The sequence below is a fragment of the Triturus cristatus genome, chromosome 8, assembly GCF_964204655.1.
Source record: "Triturus cristatus chromosome 8, aTriCri1.1, whole genome shotgun sequence".
NCBI lineage: Eukaryota > Metazoa > Chordata > Amphibia > Caudata > Salamandridae > Triturus > Triturus cristatus.
This window is the reverse complement of record NC_140591.1, coordinates 217335983-217356553: the sequence shown is the minus strand read 5'-3', so window position 1 is coordinate 217356553 and position 20571 is coordinate 217335983. Positions and strand designations below refer to the sequence as shown.

At 44.9% G+C, this 20571-nt stretch overlaps 1 protein-coding gene across 4 annotated transcripts in view; it reads left to right on the top strand.

Moving 5' to 3' along the window:
• SLC36A4 (solute carrier family 36 member 4) overlaps positions 1-20571 on the top strand; it is a 1249299-nt gene that overhangs the window by 329475 nt on the left and 899253 nt on the right. For all 4 annotated transcript variants that reach the window (XM_085621384.1, XM_085621386.1, XM_085621383.1 and 1 more), the window contains one exon: positions 7665-7753. In XM_085621384.1, the coding sequence (XP_085477510.1) occupies positions 7665-7753 (89 nt within the window). The remainder of the gene's footprint in view (positions 1-7664; positions 7754-20571) is intronic.

The following is a 20571-nucleotide window of genomic DNA, read 5'->3' as shown; positions in this document are numbered from 1 at the left end:
AAATGGGTTGGCTTAAAGCCCACACTAAGTACAATTACTGTATACAATATGTATTTGACAAAAAACGACTAAAGTCTGGTGTAGCGTCCTAAAAAGGTACACAAGCAAAACAAAATCCTTCTGCTTTGAACATGGTTGCCTGTTAAGATTATATTATGGCTTACCAAATCTGACCTATCGTACAATCTCACCTTTTGAGGAAAAAGCCTTACCACGAATCTCACAGACCATCACATTAGCCAACTTTCACCTACTGCCCACAGGTAACATGTCAGCTGCCCAGTCCAATGTTTTGCCACCCAAGCTGCCCAGCCTCTGGAACCACAGCTAATCTCATCAGTTGAAACACAAACACAAATAAAAATAATTCCTCTTTACAAACCTATGGAATAAAGTCAAAAAGTCAAAAACCTATTGTTCAGTGAGGATGTGTGACACAAATAGTTCAAGCTATCACTTTAGAAAAAAAAAAGTAGGATGGGCACCAAAGCATCAAACTGAAAATATTGTAAGGGTTATATGAAGCATTGTAAAACCACACTGGTTTGCTTTGCACTGTTATGGGGGAGCTTCATCTTGCCTTTCTGAAGGGAACCGTAGCCTTATGTAAGCCTCTTAGTACTAGACAACAGGCATTGTTGGGTGGAATCTTTCCAGCGCTTGCATGTGTTCCTTATTTTACCTGGGTTTTTGTAATGCGCATAATGTCCATGAGGGTTTCAGTGGTCTCTTTACCCAAAAGTGCACGCTTAGAAAGAACATGAATGGCCATTTGGAAACCACGCTTTCCATTTGATCTTACAATGGATTCAGTCAGGTGTTTGTATAGGGCGTTGGGGCTAAGAGGCTCAGCCCATGCAAGTCATGCTGGCATTCCCCACTAAACATTGTGATAAACATGATAAAGACTCCTAATGGCCACATTGTTACATTTATAAATAAAGGTAAGCCATTATCAGTCAGAGGAAAACATTATCAAACACTCAACAGTATAGGTGTACTTTTAGCTTCAACAACTGACAGCATCATGAATCAACACTACCATCTGACTAACACACAGACCAAAAGCACCGAGTACTCACACTTGGAACAACCGAGGATGCGCAGGAGTTGATCCCATGACGAGGTTGTACGTGTTAATTCAATACAACAGAACATGGAATATTTGCAGCTCTTTATTGAACTCTCCAAATATTTGCGTTATGATTACAGTGTACAAGATCATTCGGGACAGCGACGAAACCCCTCAGATATGTGCACATGCAAACTGCTTGCACCCAAATGTCTGCAATTTACAAATGAGCTGTAAAGTGGCCAAACCATAATCCCCCACGTCACCATATTTGGTATTAGAATGCGATACCTTTATGCTCAGGCTAGCAAAAAGACCTTCCTCCACCGGCTTCCAATCAAGACTCCCCGGGTAATGACAATACGGCCATGGCAGCCTCCAAAATGACTTAACATTCCCCTGAGTGGTGTCCTCAAATGTATACTACACCATGTACTATATATGTACTATACAATGAGCAGCAGCAACCAGGAGTGCTACCGAATAGGAAGCAGCAGCGCTGTGCAGAATGTTTACTCTTGCGTGGCACTTGCCATTTCATCATCTTTTCTGCAGTCGCATTTCTGGCTGCAGAGGAGGCACAGGCAGGAGTTATAGGGGAGATGACTACACGATAACTAGCTGTACCTCTGGAATATAAGCTTTCTGCTTGAATCCATTTCTACGGTCCAAAGAGAACCGGAAAATCAGGTTTTTAAAAAGTAGCCAACACCCATAGTTGGAGTCACTGCCACGAGAAGAGAAACTAGGACTATGGAGATTAGGTGAACAATCAATTGCCAGCAAATCCGTTTGGCAATATTTGCATCTTCCATATACACCAGTGGTGCACTGTGCGCAACAGCCGTGCCCTAACCATGAAACACTGTGCGGGGAATGGGGGGAGGAAGTATACCAATATGGCAGAGAGTATTGAGTTCAGTCAAGTCAGAGCACATGGAGACTTGTGTGGCATGGTCACTCATAACATGCAAGCTCTAAGGACAACCAGACTTACAGAAAACTTTAAAGTTCACAAGTTCAAAGAAGCACTTGTTAATTGTGTTTAATGCAAAATACCTGGCCTTGATTAGGACATTTCAAGACATAGGATAAAGGCTTAAATAAAAAAAACAATGCAGAGGCCAAAATTTGGGCTAAATGAAAGTAGGCAATTGCTTACAGAAAGGCAGTAGGTACGCGGAATAGTTCACCAAACATGGGTTGACTGATCCTTTCACGATCTGTCAAGGTTAATAATATGAGAGGTGTGCCAGCCGTAGGGTAAGGGGTAATGATGGTATAACTTCTTGAGACACGTCCTCAATGTCTTTTCCTCTCACACCCTTTTGCGTGGGACTAGAGGCAAGACTCTCACATTAGCTTTGTGCAAACAATTCTCCAATGTAAGATAACCTCTCTTACAATTTATTGGGACTCAATCAATCAACAGGCATTAAACAGCAAGCAAAAACATGTCCGCTAAAAAAAAAAAAGAAAGATATATAATTGTTGCCAAACATTGCACAACTGAATGGTGCATATATTATGACGCCTAAAAACAGATGTGACCTATACTCTCCAGAGACACAGTAACATTTCTCTTTCTTGGTGGGAGAGTAAATGTTTACTACTAGAATATCGAGTGAATTTTAATTGACTTCCTGATGTTACCCACATTTTAAGAGACTGTCCTGGACAGAAAAAGAGCAAGGGGTGGATAATCTGCTAGTGTTAAGATGGCTATGCTTCCCAGGATCAAGTAACAACTACAAAATTATCTATATACAATTCTTGCAGGGTTCTTTGTCGAGACCTGCTCAATGCGAAGGGACTTTCTTTACGATGGGAGGGCAATGACTAAGTTCTACAAGTTGGCGTATGATGGGGGGTTGGGACGGTGTATCTGGAGCTATACTACCGTACTGCACACTTGGCAGTTGTTAACAGTTACCTCCATGAGCTGCAAACTGATTCGACATATGCCACTGAGAGATGGATTATAGAAGGGGCACATAATCTACATTTCGTAAATGATGGTATGGTGAATCTGACCCCTTTTTCACACAATAGATCACACTTTACTACCTCAAGGTCCAGTCAGTGCTTTAGTTAATGAAAATAAAAGAATGTTTATAAACATGTAAATACTACTCATGATATCACAACGACAAACAAAAACCACCAAGTGTTAGCACCTTTGGACCAGATTGACACTCAAAATTTCTTTGTAGCCCCACTGTGCTAGGTCCCAAGTGTTCCCTTGGCATTGAGCCAGGTGGCCAAAATGATCCCCTGGATAGGATGCTTGAGTGGACTTGAGTCCTTGAGTGGACTGTTAACTTAAGAAATGTTCATGTCTCTCTAAGTCACAAGGACTTTTACTGACTGGATATAGCTATAGATACTAAACAAGAGTTTACTTTGATGCACTGACTTGGGACCCACAGGATGCTCAAAATCAAAACAAATCCAGTTTTAGCATTAAAAAGGCCTATACCTAAAAAAAAGACACGCCAACAACACGATTCCCAAGGGCTCAAATGTTTTTTAATTTTAAATAGTGGGCTCCCTGTTGCTCCTGGGACGACTCTATACAGCACTACCTTAGTTGCTTAACAGCTCTGTTGATGCTGTGTGGGTTCCATGTAGCACACTCTTGGTTGCTTAACAGTGCTTCCAATCATTTGGGTTTTGATGCCAGTAAGTTGAAACCCTATACCATGGGTACTCACAAACTTTTGCCCAGGGGCCACAAACTACGGTCTGTGGTGTGACTGAGGGCCGCACGCATTCTAGCAGGGTTGTGGTAGTGGGTCTGGGTGGGTCAGGGATTGTGTACGGAGGTCTAACAAAAAATTAAATAAACGGGCAAGCATTTATTTGCAGGTTAATAAATGATTGCCCGTTTATTTAACATTTCTTTCTGAATATTAGTGCTCAGCAACTAGACAGCAGCTGGAGCTGCTGTTCACCAGGGGGGCCGCATGTAAAGTTGAGTGTCACTGCCCTATACCCTACTTACCCTCCTAGCACACATCAACAGTAAGTTCTACCTTTACACGGTTCACAGTAAGTACTTGCATGTGTAACGACATCTACACTCTCTGCTAACCCCCATGCTTATTCACACCATTAGGTGCACTATGCTTCTACCACGTTGTTCAAACCATATCCAATATGTCCCATTTAGGCCAAGTTACAAACCAAGCACTCTGAATAGCACGCTGGACTCCAAAACAAATCAGAGGACTTCACAACCTCACCAGAGGTATTGAAAGAGCAACAAAAATAATACAAAAAAATAAGGTACATTCATTACCGTACTGACACCATATCTCAACAAATGTACCCAGACTCCAAAACTTGATGGAAATATCAGAAAAATCGCTTAGAAACCAAATATCTGGACTACCAGATATGTTGTGATGCCATGCTAACTGCAACAGTGGGCCATATGCGTGTCAAACAGCATAGCATCAGAGAGGCAGAAAAAGGGAGCCTTGACAAACAAGATAAATGCAGATTTGCCTACCAGAAGGGGTTCTTTACTTACATCACTGGCATCACTATTTCCCATCCAGGTGTCCCACTGCTTTGGCAGAAAGGCAGCAGGTTGTGGCCCCAGCAAACTGAACAAGAAGGAGAGTAGTCCCAAAATCGCCAACCACTAAATTTGAACAAGGTATAGTTTTGGAAAAAGCTATGATTAAGAATGTGCCAAAATAGAATTGTAACTGGCAAATGTCTGCAAAGATGACAAAATGGAAGCTTGGCCTACACGCAGCAGTCCTGCAAATGGAGGTATGCGGGAAAGCTTACCTTCAGAAAGATATTTTTTCTGGTAATTTCAACAGCCCAAACAGTTTTTGTTTTTTTCTCCTACGTGAGCAATATTGTGTGCAATTATTTCTCTTCTTTTTCACAAAGCTGGTGAAGCTAACAATACACACCTTAATGAAACTTAAAAGGTCTTTCTTTTTTTAACAAGAAAAATGTGCCCTTGTCTCTCACTGAAGCAAGAATGCAGTTCAAATGCTGTGCATCTAATCAACTTACCTGCAATACTGTTAATAAGATGCAGTCCTTGCAAGCCTTCACCATTAATATTGTCGAACACCTTGGCGTGTAATCTATTTTGAAGACGACTTCGTGTTCTACGAGCATCCCAAAAAGCAAATTGTGTTCACCAATATGGCTGGAGACACAAGCAGCAATTAGTTAACTGATACACGATTGTAGCTCATGTGTAGAAGAAAACTTCAGACAAGGTGTATGACATGTAGTTATGTCATAGCCAGACATATATAAAAAATCAGCTGCTTAATTGAATTTCATAGTATTTATTGTACATTGGTGTGGGCTAGAGAAGTCAAGACGGCGGGTATATGCTTTCTGAAAAAATCTCAATGAAAAAAATGTAACGTACAACCTGCTGAAATTTAGTGGCATTTGTACCAGTGACACAGTAGCGACTGAAAAAGTGGACCATTTCCTTTACCCTCATTCAAGGCTAGAGAGCACATGATGACTAACACTTCACAAAAACATGTGGTAATTGTACAATGCAGACAGAGCATACTGGTAATCCAACTTCTATAATATTTATAAGAACAATACAAATAAGACGCTGCATAAAACACAAACGTCAATTCTGGGAGATATAAAAAAAAAAAGCAAAGCCTTACACTTAGATTCAAATAGTGTTTTGTGGGGATACGTTCCACTGCACATGTGCTGTACTGTTATTCTGCAGGAGTTTAGTGTGCACACAAAGCAGATGGTGGTTCGAATTTCTTAAGAAAAAACATCCAATATAAAATGTTTGTCTTGTCCTGAAAAATGTAGGAGTTGAAAACACCATACGTGGACTTATAAGCCATCAGCAATGTTTTTGTTAACATTTAACAACTGCTTGGAGTACCGTTAAATTGAGGAACATTAAAACAGATTAATTACAGCTCTGCGAGGCAGCTAAACAATATAAATGAAACGACCTTGATGATGACTGAAATAAGCGGAGGCAAAATGAACAGCCGTGTACTAATATAGAAGGTCAGGAGCGGGTCAGAACAGCCTTGAATCCCATCATAACACATACTAACTGTGACTGCGCAGAGGTGATGCCATTCACTTACGATGTAAAATGGTTATTTAGTTTACTTTAATAATTGGGAAAATGGTGCAATCACCGAAATCGGCATGTGCAGCGGGACTTGTGCCCACCCTCCTCACCTCCGCCCAGCTGGTTCTGTGGAAAGTTTGTCGCAGTATCAAGCATCTCCTAAAGTGCTTCCTTGTACCACAGCGCTTACCCTCTCGGCCTCTTACACACCCGGGGCTGGACCCATACGAGGCGGCGCAGCCAGGCGCCCTCTCCTGTGTGCTTTACGTGCAGCTCAGTCTACAAATTCAAGGGAGTGTCAGAAGGACTGAACTCCCCTGGACACAGCCCTGTAGGTGATGATGCATGACGCCATCTTGAAATGACCACCTCACCCTCGCAGTGCAATGCGTGGAAACCAAGAGTCGGGCAAGTCGCGCATCATGTACATTTAATAAGTGTATAGATTAGAAATGTGAGAAAATACGTTTTGTATTTTGCTTAACAGCGTATTTATGCGTATAACCTGTACCTCACCAAATGGTCACAGAGGTGCATTGGATGGCGTGTTTTTTAAAGGTTTATATAATTCCAAAATATAAGCACGATTTGAGAGCTCTTCCTGGCTTGGCTCGTTTCTCCTCCGTCTCAGCGTTACTGCAGCTCAAACAAGCACTGAGGGGTGAACGGCCACATTGTCCCAGCTGCTTCAAAGTGAAAGCAGGCGTGGCCCGCAACTGTAAGCACAGCACTTCGTCCTGCTTGAGGAGGTAGGAGAAACTCTTACGTCACAGAAAAGACTTTATAAGCAAGCATTGAAAATGCAATAGGACTCGCATTTACGCGAGACCTATTGCATTAGAATCGGAAGTGTGGGTGGGAAGAAGGCACGAACGGGAGTGGGGGGAGGGGCTGGTGTGGTCTGAGAAGTCACAGACTGCGAGAGGGGAAGGGGGAAGGCAAGGGAAGAAAAATACTGTAGCCGTGGAAGGATACACAGGATGAATGAGGAGGGACTAACAAGCCTCAAACCAATGGTAAGGCAGCATTTAAGACAAAAGCCAATGGCAGGGAGTGGGCAGAGCTTCCACGAAGCTTACATGCTACAGTATATACTGCATGCCTCGCAAAGCGATGGTAGCGCAATCGCGCTGCAACGCTAGGTGAGACCTAGAAACACGTGGTTACAAGATCTCTGTGAAATTTTAAGTAAATAGCATACTTGTTTTTTCCCTTCCATCAGGAAATTTGGGCTGAAATCTGTTCTTCTCAATCTGCGCTTAGATTCAGTGAGATTAGGGTTGACCCATGGGTTTAATAACTGTGTGGAGACCAAGCAACTGCAATGGTTTCAAATGCAAACAGTCTAGTCTTTCACAGTCGCTTATTGATGGCGGAGATGTAAAAGAGTGCGTTACCTTTGTTGTATATGATTGGACATGATATAAATGCATCAGATTGAAAATGTTTGCATGCTAAAATGGGAAATTGTGTTATTTCTCCATACAGCTCGGGCCATTAAGCCTTGTCTTCATAGGAATTGTTTCCATTCACTGTATGCACATCCTAGTACGCTGTAGCCATCACCTTTCACGAAGGTAAGTGTATTTTACATTGCACTGAAAGTTTAATTTTCTGTTCCACCTGTTCTAAAGGTTCTCTAAGCCTTAGCTTTGTGCTCTATTAAGGGCTCCCCGTGTTCTACTTTTGTGCAAAACCTATCTGTATTGACTATTTTACTGCAAGGACTGTAGAGCAATGGACCCCAGAAGAGAAGAGTTGAAGATAGTAGAAATCATAACCTCTCAATCTGTTTATGTCAAGACAGGGGTGAATAAGTGTTCCATCAAAGAAAGTAAACTTATTTTATACCAAAGGAGGAATCTTGTTTTTTTTTTTTTAAACTATCTTATTGGTCTTACACTCTGCTACCAGTATCAGCAATGAAAAAGCCTCAATATAAGCAAGAAGCAGAGTTGAATAGTTGTAGTTCTCTTACAGTACCACTTGCTAGATCCACAGGTGTGCTTCATTCCCCTCCTCAGATGGTTCATGTCAAGCGAGATCGTCCTCCAAACTCGGCCCTGTACTATTCAGTAGGTATCACAGGGCTTACTAGTCAACAGTTGCCAATCTGCAGAGCACCTTACTCACAAGATGGTCAACCATTCCCATACATCAGCAACTTAAAGTGGTAAAAACCACCACCAACCAAGAAAGCATTGGAGGTTCCTCTGTGACTATGTAACCCAGTGCTTATGAGGGGCTTTGAATAGTCTGAAGACCACAATAAAGTGTAGCTAGTGTGCAATTCTCTTGCCTGACAATCACAACAGCTGCTAACATCCGGGGAGGGGAGTACCTCTATGTGTCACTATTTCTAATGCACCTTTATTTTGAGATGGGGGTTGTGAGGAGGTGTCTGGAATGGTTTCAGGGTATCCTGGTCCCAACTAGGCTCACTTCTTGAGACCAAAATCACGTCCTGAGCTCTTTCTGTATTTGTCTTACCCCATCCCTCTTCTCATCTTTAAGGAGCAACATGCTCTCATATTGTGTCCATCACAGCATTTCCCATCTCTAGCTACGGATACTTCGTCCTGCTGCCACATTCCACCCCATAGTCACATGCATTTTGGTCTGTACCAAGGCCAAATCTATGAATCTTCTTGTCACTCCCCCCACCCCCACCCCGGAGGCCACGGATGCATTCCCAGTACGCAGTTATCATGGGCTGCAGAAAGCTGTTTATCTGTTGCTACATTAACAAATTATATCACCTCCTCCCACTCATCTGCTAATTTATGGCAAGTCCAAATCATGTGATAGAGATCTCCTCCTTCTTCACTACATCTGGGGCATTGAGGGCCAGATGTACCAACAATACAAATACCAATTTCCTAATTGTGATTCGGACAGAATCGCAATTAGGAAATTGGTATTCCTAATGTATGAAACTCATTGAGTGTCATTTGGGATTCCTTGTGGGTCGCAAATTGACCTACTTCATGAATATTAATGAGGTAGGTTGCAGTTTGCGACCCATTAAGAATCACAGCCATCACAGGGATGGTGCCTGCTGAGGTCTGTGACTACTTTTTAATAAAGCAATCTTTTTTTTAGGTTGAGTCTAGGCAACGCATGCGCTGCTCTGCAAGGCATGCTGTATTCAGGTATGGACTTGAAGCTCTGCCCATCCTCGCCCTCCAATCTTTTCAATTGGCTCCTGTTACTTTCCTTTCTAATGGTTGCCTTTGATTTGTAAATTGGCTTAATAGTCCCTCCTTAGTACCGCCTTTCTGCATTTGTAACCTCCCATGAGGACTGGACTTTTTACTTGTGTTGTTACACAGTCTGTTATATCTACAGTCTGTGAGCACTATTTTCTTTATTCCTGCTGCTGTTGCAAGCATGACAGACTCACCCTAGCCCACCCTGTTTTCCTGACAGCGTGGCACCCGATCATGGATGCTGCACTTTATCTTTGAAAAATGCTCCCTGTACAGTGCAGCACTTCTGCACGCGCTATGCTGCCTAACAAATGCTTTTTTTTGTAAAAACACCCCATACCGTGCCTTCATTTTAATGGCTGCTGCGCACCTTTCTTTAGATGAGCCGCCTCTAATGAAAGGTGAGCAGCCGTGCTTAAAGTGAAAGCACAACATGGGGTGCTTTTACAAAAAAAAATGTGTTTGTCAACTTGACAAACGAATGCTTTTTTTTTTGTAAAAGCACCCTATACCGCACTTTCCCTTTAATGGCTGCCGCGCACCTTTCTTTAGACAGGCATATATATTTTTTTTTTTGTTGTAAGAGCACCCCATACCTCGCTTTCACTATGCACCTTTCTTTAGACGAGCACAACCGATATGGACGCTGCCACACCCAGTCACACACTCCTACAGCCACTGACACACCCAGGCACACAGCAATACACACACTGACACACCCAGGCATACACCAATGTAGCAACTGGCAAATCCAGGCACACACCAATACACACACTGACACACCCAGGCATACACCAATGCAGAGACTGACACAGCCTATCAAACACTAATTCAGCTGCTAGCACAACCAGGTACACACTAATATAGACAGTGACACACCTAACCAGACACTAATGCAGCGTCTAACATACCCAGGCACACACCGATACAGACACTGACACACCCAGGCACACACTAATACCCGCACTGACACTTCCACACACCCACTCATAGACCCATTGACACACCCAGTTGTAGGAAGGTGGCTCTGTATAAACTATACCAAAGTAAGGTATAGTGAGCACAGAGTCCAGTGGATCCCCAGAGGTATCGCAGAGGCTAAATTAGACAATCACTAAGAGCTCTCTTTGTGGTAGTGTGGTCGAGCAGTTAGGCTTATCAGGAGAGTGTGTTAAGCATTTATTGAATTCACTCAATCAAGACTGATGGCACACAATCAGATACAGAATCCAGACCAATTAGGTAAGTATAAAAAAAGGTATACTTATGTTTTGTTTTTACAACCAACCAGGACTAGGCACAGGCAAGTAGGATATGGTTTCAAATGCAAAACATTCCAAGGAAATGCAGTTGTGGTTGAAATTGCAATTGTTACAGGTTTGTATCTGCTTTAAAAACAGTTTAGAATATATAGAAATTCTTTTTTAGAGTACTTTTAGTTTACCCTACTCGGGTGATATGCCTAGATACAGCCCTGCCAAGTACCACCCATCAGGCGTTAGTCTAACGCATTTCAGTGTGGTGGTCCGCATCACCGCACTGAAATGCAAAACTACGCATTATAGTGCCTTCTCTGCTGCCAAGCGGAGTGTTGCTATAATGCATGATTAAACTGCAGTCTGGCAGAACGTGGTGCTCCTGGCAGGCTAGAAGACTGGCTCAAGATCTGCTTGCCTTTTGCTACAATGTATTTAGTTGCTGTCAGACATACCCCCGGCCCGAACTGGCATGTGCATAACCGTTGACCCCACAGGAGTCGGTGTGCCCATGGCTTGATTTCTAGTGAGTGAATCAGAAATACAGGATAAGGTGGGGGATGAGTCATAGGTCCCGGTGTCCTGCTGAGCTCAGCTTCCGCCTGCGGTGAAAGCGGGCAGCATTTCACAAAATTTGGCTGCACTTTAGCCGCAATTCAGAACTGCGCTCCAGCTTCAAGCTGTTCTACCTTGCCGCGGTGGGGATCATGAGGAATGGATTGATTCCCACTGACCCACAACACCATGGGCTGGCCGGGCCCAAGCAACGCTGGCCGTGGCTAATGTCTCTGTCAACAGCCTGCTAAGTGCTGGGCAAGGCTCAGAGCTACTGAAAGCAGCATGATGCAATCAGAATGGCATCCCGCCTGGACAGCGACTCGACCCATGACCTCAGGCCCACCTGCGGCTTACTGATACTCGAGTGAGGCAGGCCTCTTGAGTTGCCAAACTTCTCTCCAATATAGGAGCTGAGCTGCTTGCGTCTCATGTCATGGCACCGGCATGGAGGCGGTCCCGTTTACATCTATGCGGGACCCGATCGCAGCCCTCTGGTCGCCGCATAGGCAGCCAGGCTGCCTATGCTGCGACCGGACATTCTTCATCATAATCAGGATTAAGCAAGTGCCTGAGAGCGAGTGAGAGAGCTGGTATGTCTTAAAGTAAACATTTCTGTGCCATATGTGATTATAAACTAGTCTTAGAGCCTGCTTCATGACAGACCTTAGTGCAAGCACTCTTAGCTTATAGCGCGGGCAACATGCCAACCCCGGATGGCGTGGTCCGCCGCTCAGCTATTTATGGTTATTACTGCTCACTGTCTCAAAGTGTCTTTTTGAAATAATACATCATGCAGCCAGGCTCTGACCTAGACTATGTGTGCCCCAGTCGTCCTCTTCCACTAAGGCTTGCCCTGCCCCCCCATGCCTTTTTGTGTTGTAATGGTAATTGCTTAGACTAACTAAGCAACTTACTCTCAACCTCAGTTTAATAATAATTAGCGGGTGTTGTCACGTGCTATGCTGTAATTGTGAATTGATTTTTATCAAACTGATGAGTGTATAATCCCTAGGCTGTGTGTGCTATTACATTTCTTGGGCTTTACAGCAGTTTAAAGATCTTCTTAGAGTTTTTTGTTGCTCAAATGGGTTTAATATCTGATATTTCAATGTTACCCTCATCTTCTTTGCTTGATTTTGCTTGCTAGAAAGTGTCACTCATAGTTGTTGAACTGTTACTCATAATTACATTGAAACTATGAAAATGTCAAGCATAGCAATCTGAAACCCTGGCAGCTATGTAGATATCACATCGTGGGTTTTACAAAACACAGGTAAGTAAAACAGTTTTTAGTTCAAAGAAGATTACTTGGGTTTACAAACAAAAAGTTGGTTCAACACCTAGAACATTTTTGGAGGGAAAATCATAAGTTTTGTTTCTGTGGGAGAAAAGAATGTTAACGGTTTGCAGGTAAGTAAACGACCTGTAAGAATCGCTTCTGGGGCTGAGAACCAAGGTTCTCCAAGGTCCAGCACCACCAGTGGCACTAGAGGGGCCGGTTGCCAAGACCCAATGTTAGCCAATGGGTCTAGGGGGCCTTTGGTCAGGGTCTGCTTATGAGCAGGCCACTCAGTTGTAGTTGCAAAGCTTCTGGGGTTAGGATCATCACTGCAGGGGCAAACAATCGGCACAGGGACTGCACCACCAGTGGCATGGAGGCAGCCGAATGTAGAGTGCCAAGAAGACGTTGGGAGCCCTGTGATTTGCAATGGAGATCTCTGGTTTGCAGAAAATGCAGATGCTTGGACACCTTCGGTTGTGCCACCCAAGGCCGTGAGGTGTCGCATGCATGGGTGTCTTTAGGCGTCAGCTCTTCTTACCAGCTCCAGTTGCTAGGACTCTTCAGGTTGAGGCTACAGGTGTCGGTATGAAGCTAGAGATAGGTCAGGATCACTGGGGAGAACTCCTCATGGTATTGGGCCACTCTAACTCGGGCTGTGGGCATCAGGTCCAGAGGGGTGCAGAACCGCGGAGCCTCCTGGATCCGGGTTCTGTGTTGTAGTTTTGGGTTGAGCAAATCCGGTGCTCACGGGAGACCGAGACTTTGAGATGAGTGCAGGTCAGGTCCTCCGGGTTCTTAGGGGCTCCTGGCTACTGGACTCGCTGGGGTTTCTGCTGTAGGTAGGTCGAAGCCAGGACAGGCCGGTAGGTTTGGGGCCAAAGCAGGTGGTATCCTCTTCTTCCTGGGTCAGCACAGCTCTTTGGTCCTTCTTCTTTCTCCCTCGCATCTGAGGAGGCAAGGTTCAGGATTTCCCCTAAATACTAAATTTAGGGGCGTTAAAGGGGTGTTCAAGTTGGAACCAAAATGTCCCTTTCTTGGGGTGAGAACACCCCCTATTATGCCACCCTCCAGTGGGAGGGGGCATGAGCCTCTCTCTAATTGGTTGGGTACCCTCATCTTCAAGATCGAGGGGACTGAGGTGTATGTGCTTCACCTCGCCTCCTCCACCTGAGGGGTGTGGTTGGCTATGGTAGGAACACCTCTCCTCCTAACTTGGTTTTCCTGCTGATTCTCCCACCCAAAGTGGGGGTCCAAAACAGTGAGGGCCAGTTGCTGGGGGCAGCGAAAGGCAGCGACAGCTCACAGAGGTGGCAGGCCTTTGAAGCTTCCCCTTCTTGGACACAACCCATCCTGGGGGAGAAGGCATGACGCCTATGCCCAGGATGGGCTTTGTTTCTGGACCCGGAGAGCAGAGGCTCTCTACCCAGGGATCCTGTCTGGTTGTAGTAAATGGCGGGCAGCCATTTAGGAACCACACCAGGGCGGGTCGATTTTCAGGGGGCATCTCTAAGATGCCCTCTGAGTGCATTTTACATTAAATTCCACACTGGCATTAGTGAGGGTTTAATGTGCTGAGAGGTTTGCTACCAAACTTCCCAGCTGTCAGTAAAGCCATTATGGAGCTGTGGAGTTCATAGTGACCAAATCCCAGACCAAATACTCTTTATGGCTTTACTGCACATACAATGTTAAAGAATGGACTTAGACACTGTAGGGGTACAGTGCTCATGCCACTGTACCCTCACCTGTGGTCTAGTGCACCCTGCTAGAGGGGTGACTTACCTAGGCCATAGGCAGTGGGTTGCAGACATGACACACAGGGATGTGTGCCATGTCGTCTCTTCACTTTTAAATGCAGCCTGCATTGGCAGTGTTTGGGTGTTAAAGTGCAGGGTTTCTAAGAGAGGCAGAATAGGTGCTGCGGCCCTTAGAGGTTTTCCCTGGTCACATTACTCTTGGTACTCATGGTACCTTGTACAAGTTACTTACCTGTGGCCAGAGATGTGCCAATTGTGGGTACAAAGGTTGGTTTTTGGAAAGAACACAGACCCTGGAATCCTGATTGGCAGGGTCCCAGGGCACATCAAACGTCTGGCTAAAAGTGGGAGGTAACCAGGTAAAAATGGGCACTTTCCTATACCAGTCACACACTGATGCAGACACTAACGCCCAGGCACTAATACATCCAAGTGCACACCGATTCAGGCACTGACACATCCAGGCAGACACAGATAAAAGCGCTGACACACCAAGCCAAACACTAATACAGTCACTGACACACCCATCAACTCACTCATACACACAGTTGCTAACCAATTCAGCCATTCACACACCCATCACCCATATAGCCACTCGCACAACCACTCACCTGTGCAGCCACTCACACACCTACACAGCCACTCACACACTCATAAAGCTACTATGACGCCCATACGGTAACTCATACAGCCACTCACATACCCACTTACCCATATAACCACTCACACACCCACTTACCCATACAGCCACTCACACATTGGCTCACTTTCCCTACAGCTACTCACACACCTATTTACTCACTCAGACAGCCATTCGCACACCCTCCCATACAGCCACTCAGTCACTCACTCATACAGACACTCGCACACCCACTCGCTCGCCCATACAACTACTCACTGGCCCATTCAGTCCCTCACATACCCATGTATTCACCAATACAGCTACTCACACACCCACTTATTCATCTATACAGCCACTCACACATCCACTTGTTCACCCATACAGCCGCTCACACATCCACTTATTCACCTATACAGCTACTCACATACCCACTCACTCACCAATACAATCACCCACACTGCCACTCACTTACCCATATAACCATTCACTCATCCACAATACACCCATACAACCATTCACAGCCATTCGCTCACCCAGAAAACCACTCACAAACCCATTCACCTACCCAGTTACAAACCTATACAAACTATCAAATACTCACTGAAAGATCCATAGACACCCATACATCCACTCAGACACTCTCACAAGCATTCACACACCCCCTCAGACACTCACATACCCACTCGGATACTCACACCCACGGTCAGGCACTCACGCACCCACTCACAGACACATACAGCCACTCAAACACCCATACAGCCATTCATACATGCACTCACACACTGATACACCTACTCGCACACTCAGCCACACACTGATACAAATGGTGAGACACTCCTACAACTACTTCCAAACATACTTTCACACCCACACAAACACTAATACGGCCATACAAACAACGAAATGGCCAAACTAAAATATTTATGTAAACATACAGAAGCAGACATTTATATATTCAGTGACAGACATATAACATATAGTTTGTCTTTCTTTATACCAGAAAAGGTGGTTCTAACAAGATCCTTTTTTATTTAGTTTTGTAGATTTTTGATTTTTTTCTATTTGTAAAAATGTTGTTTTTTTCTAAAAAAAAATGTTTAAGTTTGTAAAATTGGCTATTGTAAAAGAAAAAAACTAAAGACAGAACACACACAAGTTGTGCAACAAGTCTTTAACAAAAAAATAAATAGCATTTATCAACTCTTGCAGCGTTGAAAATTGCTTGAATTGACTGTTCAACTGTAGTCAGGACTTTATTGCACATCCTGCAAAAAGTGCCAATATTCCCAAGCTCAGGAGCTCTTGCTGGGATCAGAGGTAGATCTGGAGCATCAGATGGAAGTGAATCTCCTGGTGCCAGATGAGCCACACCCTAGGTAGAAGTCTGTTGTCCATCCATCTCCCTCTGTGCCCTTGCCAGTTGCCATAGTGTATTGTTTTAAGATGGTTCAGCATCGAGCTCCTGCCATGCAAGTACTTCTTCTTAGTCCCCCTTGACAGAGTTCGGTTGCACAGAGTGCATTACACCTTCCTCGCCATCACTTTTTTCTCCTCTGATGGTATCATGAAAAATTTCCACACAATGCTCTCCTTTTTTGGGGGGCAGGATGCTCTTTTTCAGAAGAACTGTCCTAGTGCTGCAGGACTGGCTGCTGACAGCTGGGGGATGCCATTATTAAACTACCAAAAGAAATAAAATGCTGACCATCTCAATGAAAAAGGTGTAAGATAAAGTGCCGTACCCAGTGAGGAACAAAATGGGACGGACATCCTCCAAATAAGGTTGAGAGGTTTTTTTTAACTAATCATGTAGCTTTCTTTGCCTGTCACATGCTATTCGCATTTATTAAAAGAACATTGATAACTAGATTTGCATATTAGAATATACGTGTTTAAAAATTATTTTAGTAAACTGCTTACCTCAAACATCAATTTTATATCGCTAATATGTGGTTATAAGTATTGTTAAAAAACACACCGGTTTCATGGACGTCCTGTAGCACCAATATATACGTATCAGGATGGGTCGCGGTGGCTCTGCGAATCTGTTATAATCTTATTGTCAATGTTTAGTTGGTATGTCCCAACACCCCTTTCCCAACCAGTAAGTGGTATGATCCGACGGAGCTCACCTTAGAATGTTCAGGTGAGCTCCAGGCAGTTGAGAGCGGATGGTCACGAATAAAGACTCTTTACTTCATCTGGCGTGTGAGCTTTATTACAACACTGGCGACGAACTGCGAAGGGGGCAGGTGGCCATCTCCCCTCTGTTTCATTCTCTCAAGAAGGACTAATAATTTAATGAGGAGTGCACAAGCAGGAAGCACGGCGCTAGGAGGGCAAGCACTGTGAAGGACATCGTGCCATCTTTTACGTGCAGTACATGGGCAAGTTTGGTGGAGTTGGAGTTACAGCTGCCCTGTGGTGTGGCTTTTGTGAAGGAAGTCTGGTGCTTGCCGCTCTGTGGATTACGTGGCGTGTATGCTGCTGTTCTCAGTGTCCTGTGAATCCCCGGTGTACAACGGACTAATTACAGTGATTGCACTTACCTGATCTACGCAGATCCAGTCAGTTCCTGGTGTCAGTGAGGAGGCAGACACTTTCGTTCTGGAGCACTTCGTCAGGAAGGCTTGCTGCGGGACCAGCGGCTACAGCAGTTTGGTATTCGGAAGAGGCTGTGGGTCGCTGAGGAGATTCCCTATTCTGACAGATCTGGAGGTGACGGCGGTTGGAGCGGCGCGCTGAAGAGCAGCTTCGGGTGGCGGTGCTGAAGTGGACACCTGGTTTCATCGCTTCGTTGGCAAAGGTCGTGGAGGGACGGGCGTCAGTCAGCTCTTCGTGTGACGACGTTAGGAGCAGCGCGCTATGCAGACGGTCTCGTCCTCTGTCTCTCAGCGAGCGGACGTCCTGTGAAGCAATATCCTCCCTCAGGAGCCGGCGCGCCAGCCGCTGAGGGCCGGTCCTCTTCAGTTCCTGTCAGCGCTGCCGGTGTTACAGCCGCGTCAGCTGTTCATTCCGTTTTCCAGCGGTTTCCTTGATTAATGGTGCTAGAGGCAGGCGGAAGACAGTGCCAAGGCCAAGTATCGATCCTGCTCTTCATTGAGACTGGGGTGAGTGCGCAAAATTCTGTGGCAAAACGCTTTGTATCCTGCTAGTGTGCAAAAGTGATCTGGTACCCAGAGTTGTAGGAGAGTGACTGTCAGGCGCAGGTGTGGGTCCCTCAGGCATCCTGTGAGAAGGAGGACACTTACCCCGTATTTCCTCCGGCTCAATTTTTATCTGTATTTGGGGCTCTGTCATCTTAGCCACTATGGGAACACCGGGCATGAGTCAACCCCCATCCTTTTTGAATGACTGTGGGGACCCAGATATTCACTGGAAGGATTGGGCCAAACTGTTCGAGTCATATCTTATTGCCATGGGAGGTGAAAGGTTTTCAGCCCTGAGGAAACAGCATATTTTACTGCACAATTTGGGTGTTCATGGTCGCAAAGTTTACGAAACTCTTCCGGAACCTGAGCTGGAGGATGATGAGGGCATTGATGTTTTTGATGTGACACTGATGAAGCTTGAGTCACACTTTGGGGATAAGGTCAACGTGGTGTTGGAAAGACACAAGTTTTTCACCAGAGTCCAAGGGAAGTGTGAGTCGATCAGTAACTACATTGCAGCGCTAAGCGGACTAACGCAGTTGTGTGAGTTTGGGGATTTGAATGATTCTCTCATACGCGACCAACTGGTTAGGTGCACAAACAATAGCAGGATTCAGGAAAAACTGTTAGCTAAAAATCCCACTTTGAAAGATGCTGTGGCCATTGCGCAATCGGTGGAACACACGGCGAAATGCGTAAAAGAAATGAAAGTTAAAGAAGATGTAGTGGCACAAGTACAGGTAGAAGAGCAGAGTGAAGGAGTTTTTAAAATGTCGGATAAGTGGAATATGAAGGAAGTTCAAGCCACAAAAGCTAGTAGAGATGGGCATATTGCAAAATGTTATAGATGTGGTAGCAGTAACCATCTTGCCAATAACCCTATGTGCACTGCCAGAGGTGTTTTGTGTAAGAAATGCAACAGGAGGGGACATCTAGCTAGAGTGTGCAGAGAAGGGTTCAATAACACGGTGAGCGTGGTAAGTGGTGGTGAGGAATCTCATGCAAAATATGTTTTCCAAGTGAGGAGCATGGCGGTGAGAGAAAGAAACAATTACCCTAAATGTATTGTGGTGTTCAATAACAAACCTCTAGAAGTGTATGCGGATTCATGTTCCCCCTTCACGTTAGTGAATGTACATGATTTTGAAGAGTCATTGGGGGGGTCCAGAGAGATGTTAGAGACTCCTGATATCAAACCTGAAGGGTACACGAGAGATCCCATACCCCTGGTGGGCATGTTGTACAGCAACATTGACTTCAATGGGAGGACCACAAAGGGGAATGTGTACATTGTGGAGCATGGTGCCAATCTTCTGGGGTGGCAGCACCAAAGAGAATTAGGGATCAGGTTAGATCCCAATGGTGAGAATCAAGTGAGTATGGTTGACAGAGGTAGCAATGAAAGGAGTCTACAGATGAGGTTTACCAAACTTTTCAATGAGAAATTGGGTAAACTACGTGAGTTTCAGCACAAAATAAAAATCAGACTTGGAGCCAAACCCGTGGTACACAAGACACGGTCAGTACCTTTTCATTTGAGAGAGACACTCAAGGAAGAGTTAGATAAACTCTGTGAAATAGGGGTCATACAACCCGTTGAGGCCACTGAATGGCTTGCGCCCTTAGTTTTAGCATCCAAGGGTAATGGGAAAGGTATTCGCCTATGTGTGGATCTACGCTCCTTAAATGAAAATATTTAAGTGGAGAGATTCCCTCTCCCCAATATAAATGAGATGATAAGCACCATGGGCAAGGCATATTATTTTTCAGTTATCGATCTGTCTAGGGCTTATCACCAAGTAGAGCTGCATCCCGAGTCGAGACCATTGACGGCATTCACGTCACCGTTTGGGGCGTTTATGTTTGTGAGAATGCCTTTCGGTCTCGCCTCAGCAGCCTCAGTGTTTCAGAAAATAATGCAGGAGGTACTGAGTGGGGTAAAGAACACACTCTGTTTCCAAGATGACATCCTGATGTATGGGGACACAGAGGAAGCACATGATGCCACCCTTCATGCAGTGTGTCACAGATTAACTGAGGCAGGTTTAACAGTACAACTGGACAAGTGCAGGATAAAGGTAACATCTGTGGACTACCTGGGGCACACCATCACCAAAGAGGGGTTCAGGCCCAAGCATAGTTTAATCCAAGCTGTCAGTGAGGCCCCACACCCAACCAACAAGGAGGAGCTCAAATCCTTTTTGGGCTTAGTGGAGTACATGTCCAAATTTGTCAGGAACTTTGCTGATTTATGTGGGGGCCTACGTGAGCTGCTGAAGAAGAATACAGCGTTTGTGTGGGAAGAAGAACACAGTAGGATGGTTGAAGTGATAAAAAGGTGCATATTGGAATCTCCAGCTTTGGGGTCTTTTGATCCCAAAAAGAGAACCATTTTGACCACCGATGCCTCTAACAAAGGGTTGGGTGCCATGTTATCCCAAAAAGGTGACGGGGAAGAAAGAGTGATAGCGTTTGCCTCCCGTACCTTGTGTGAGGCAGAACGCAATTACTCGGTCATCGAGAGGGAGGCATTAGCATGTTTTTGGGCGGTACATCACT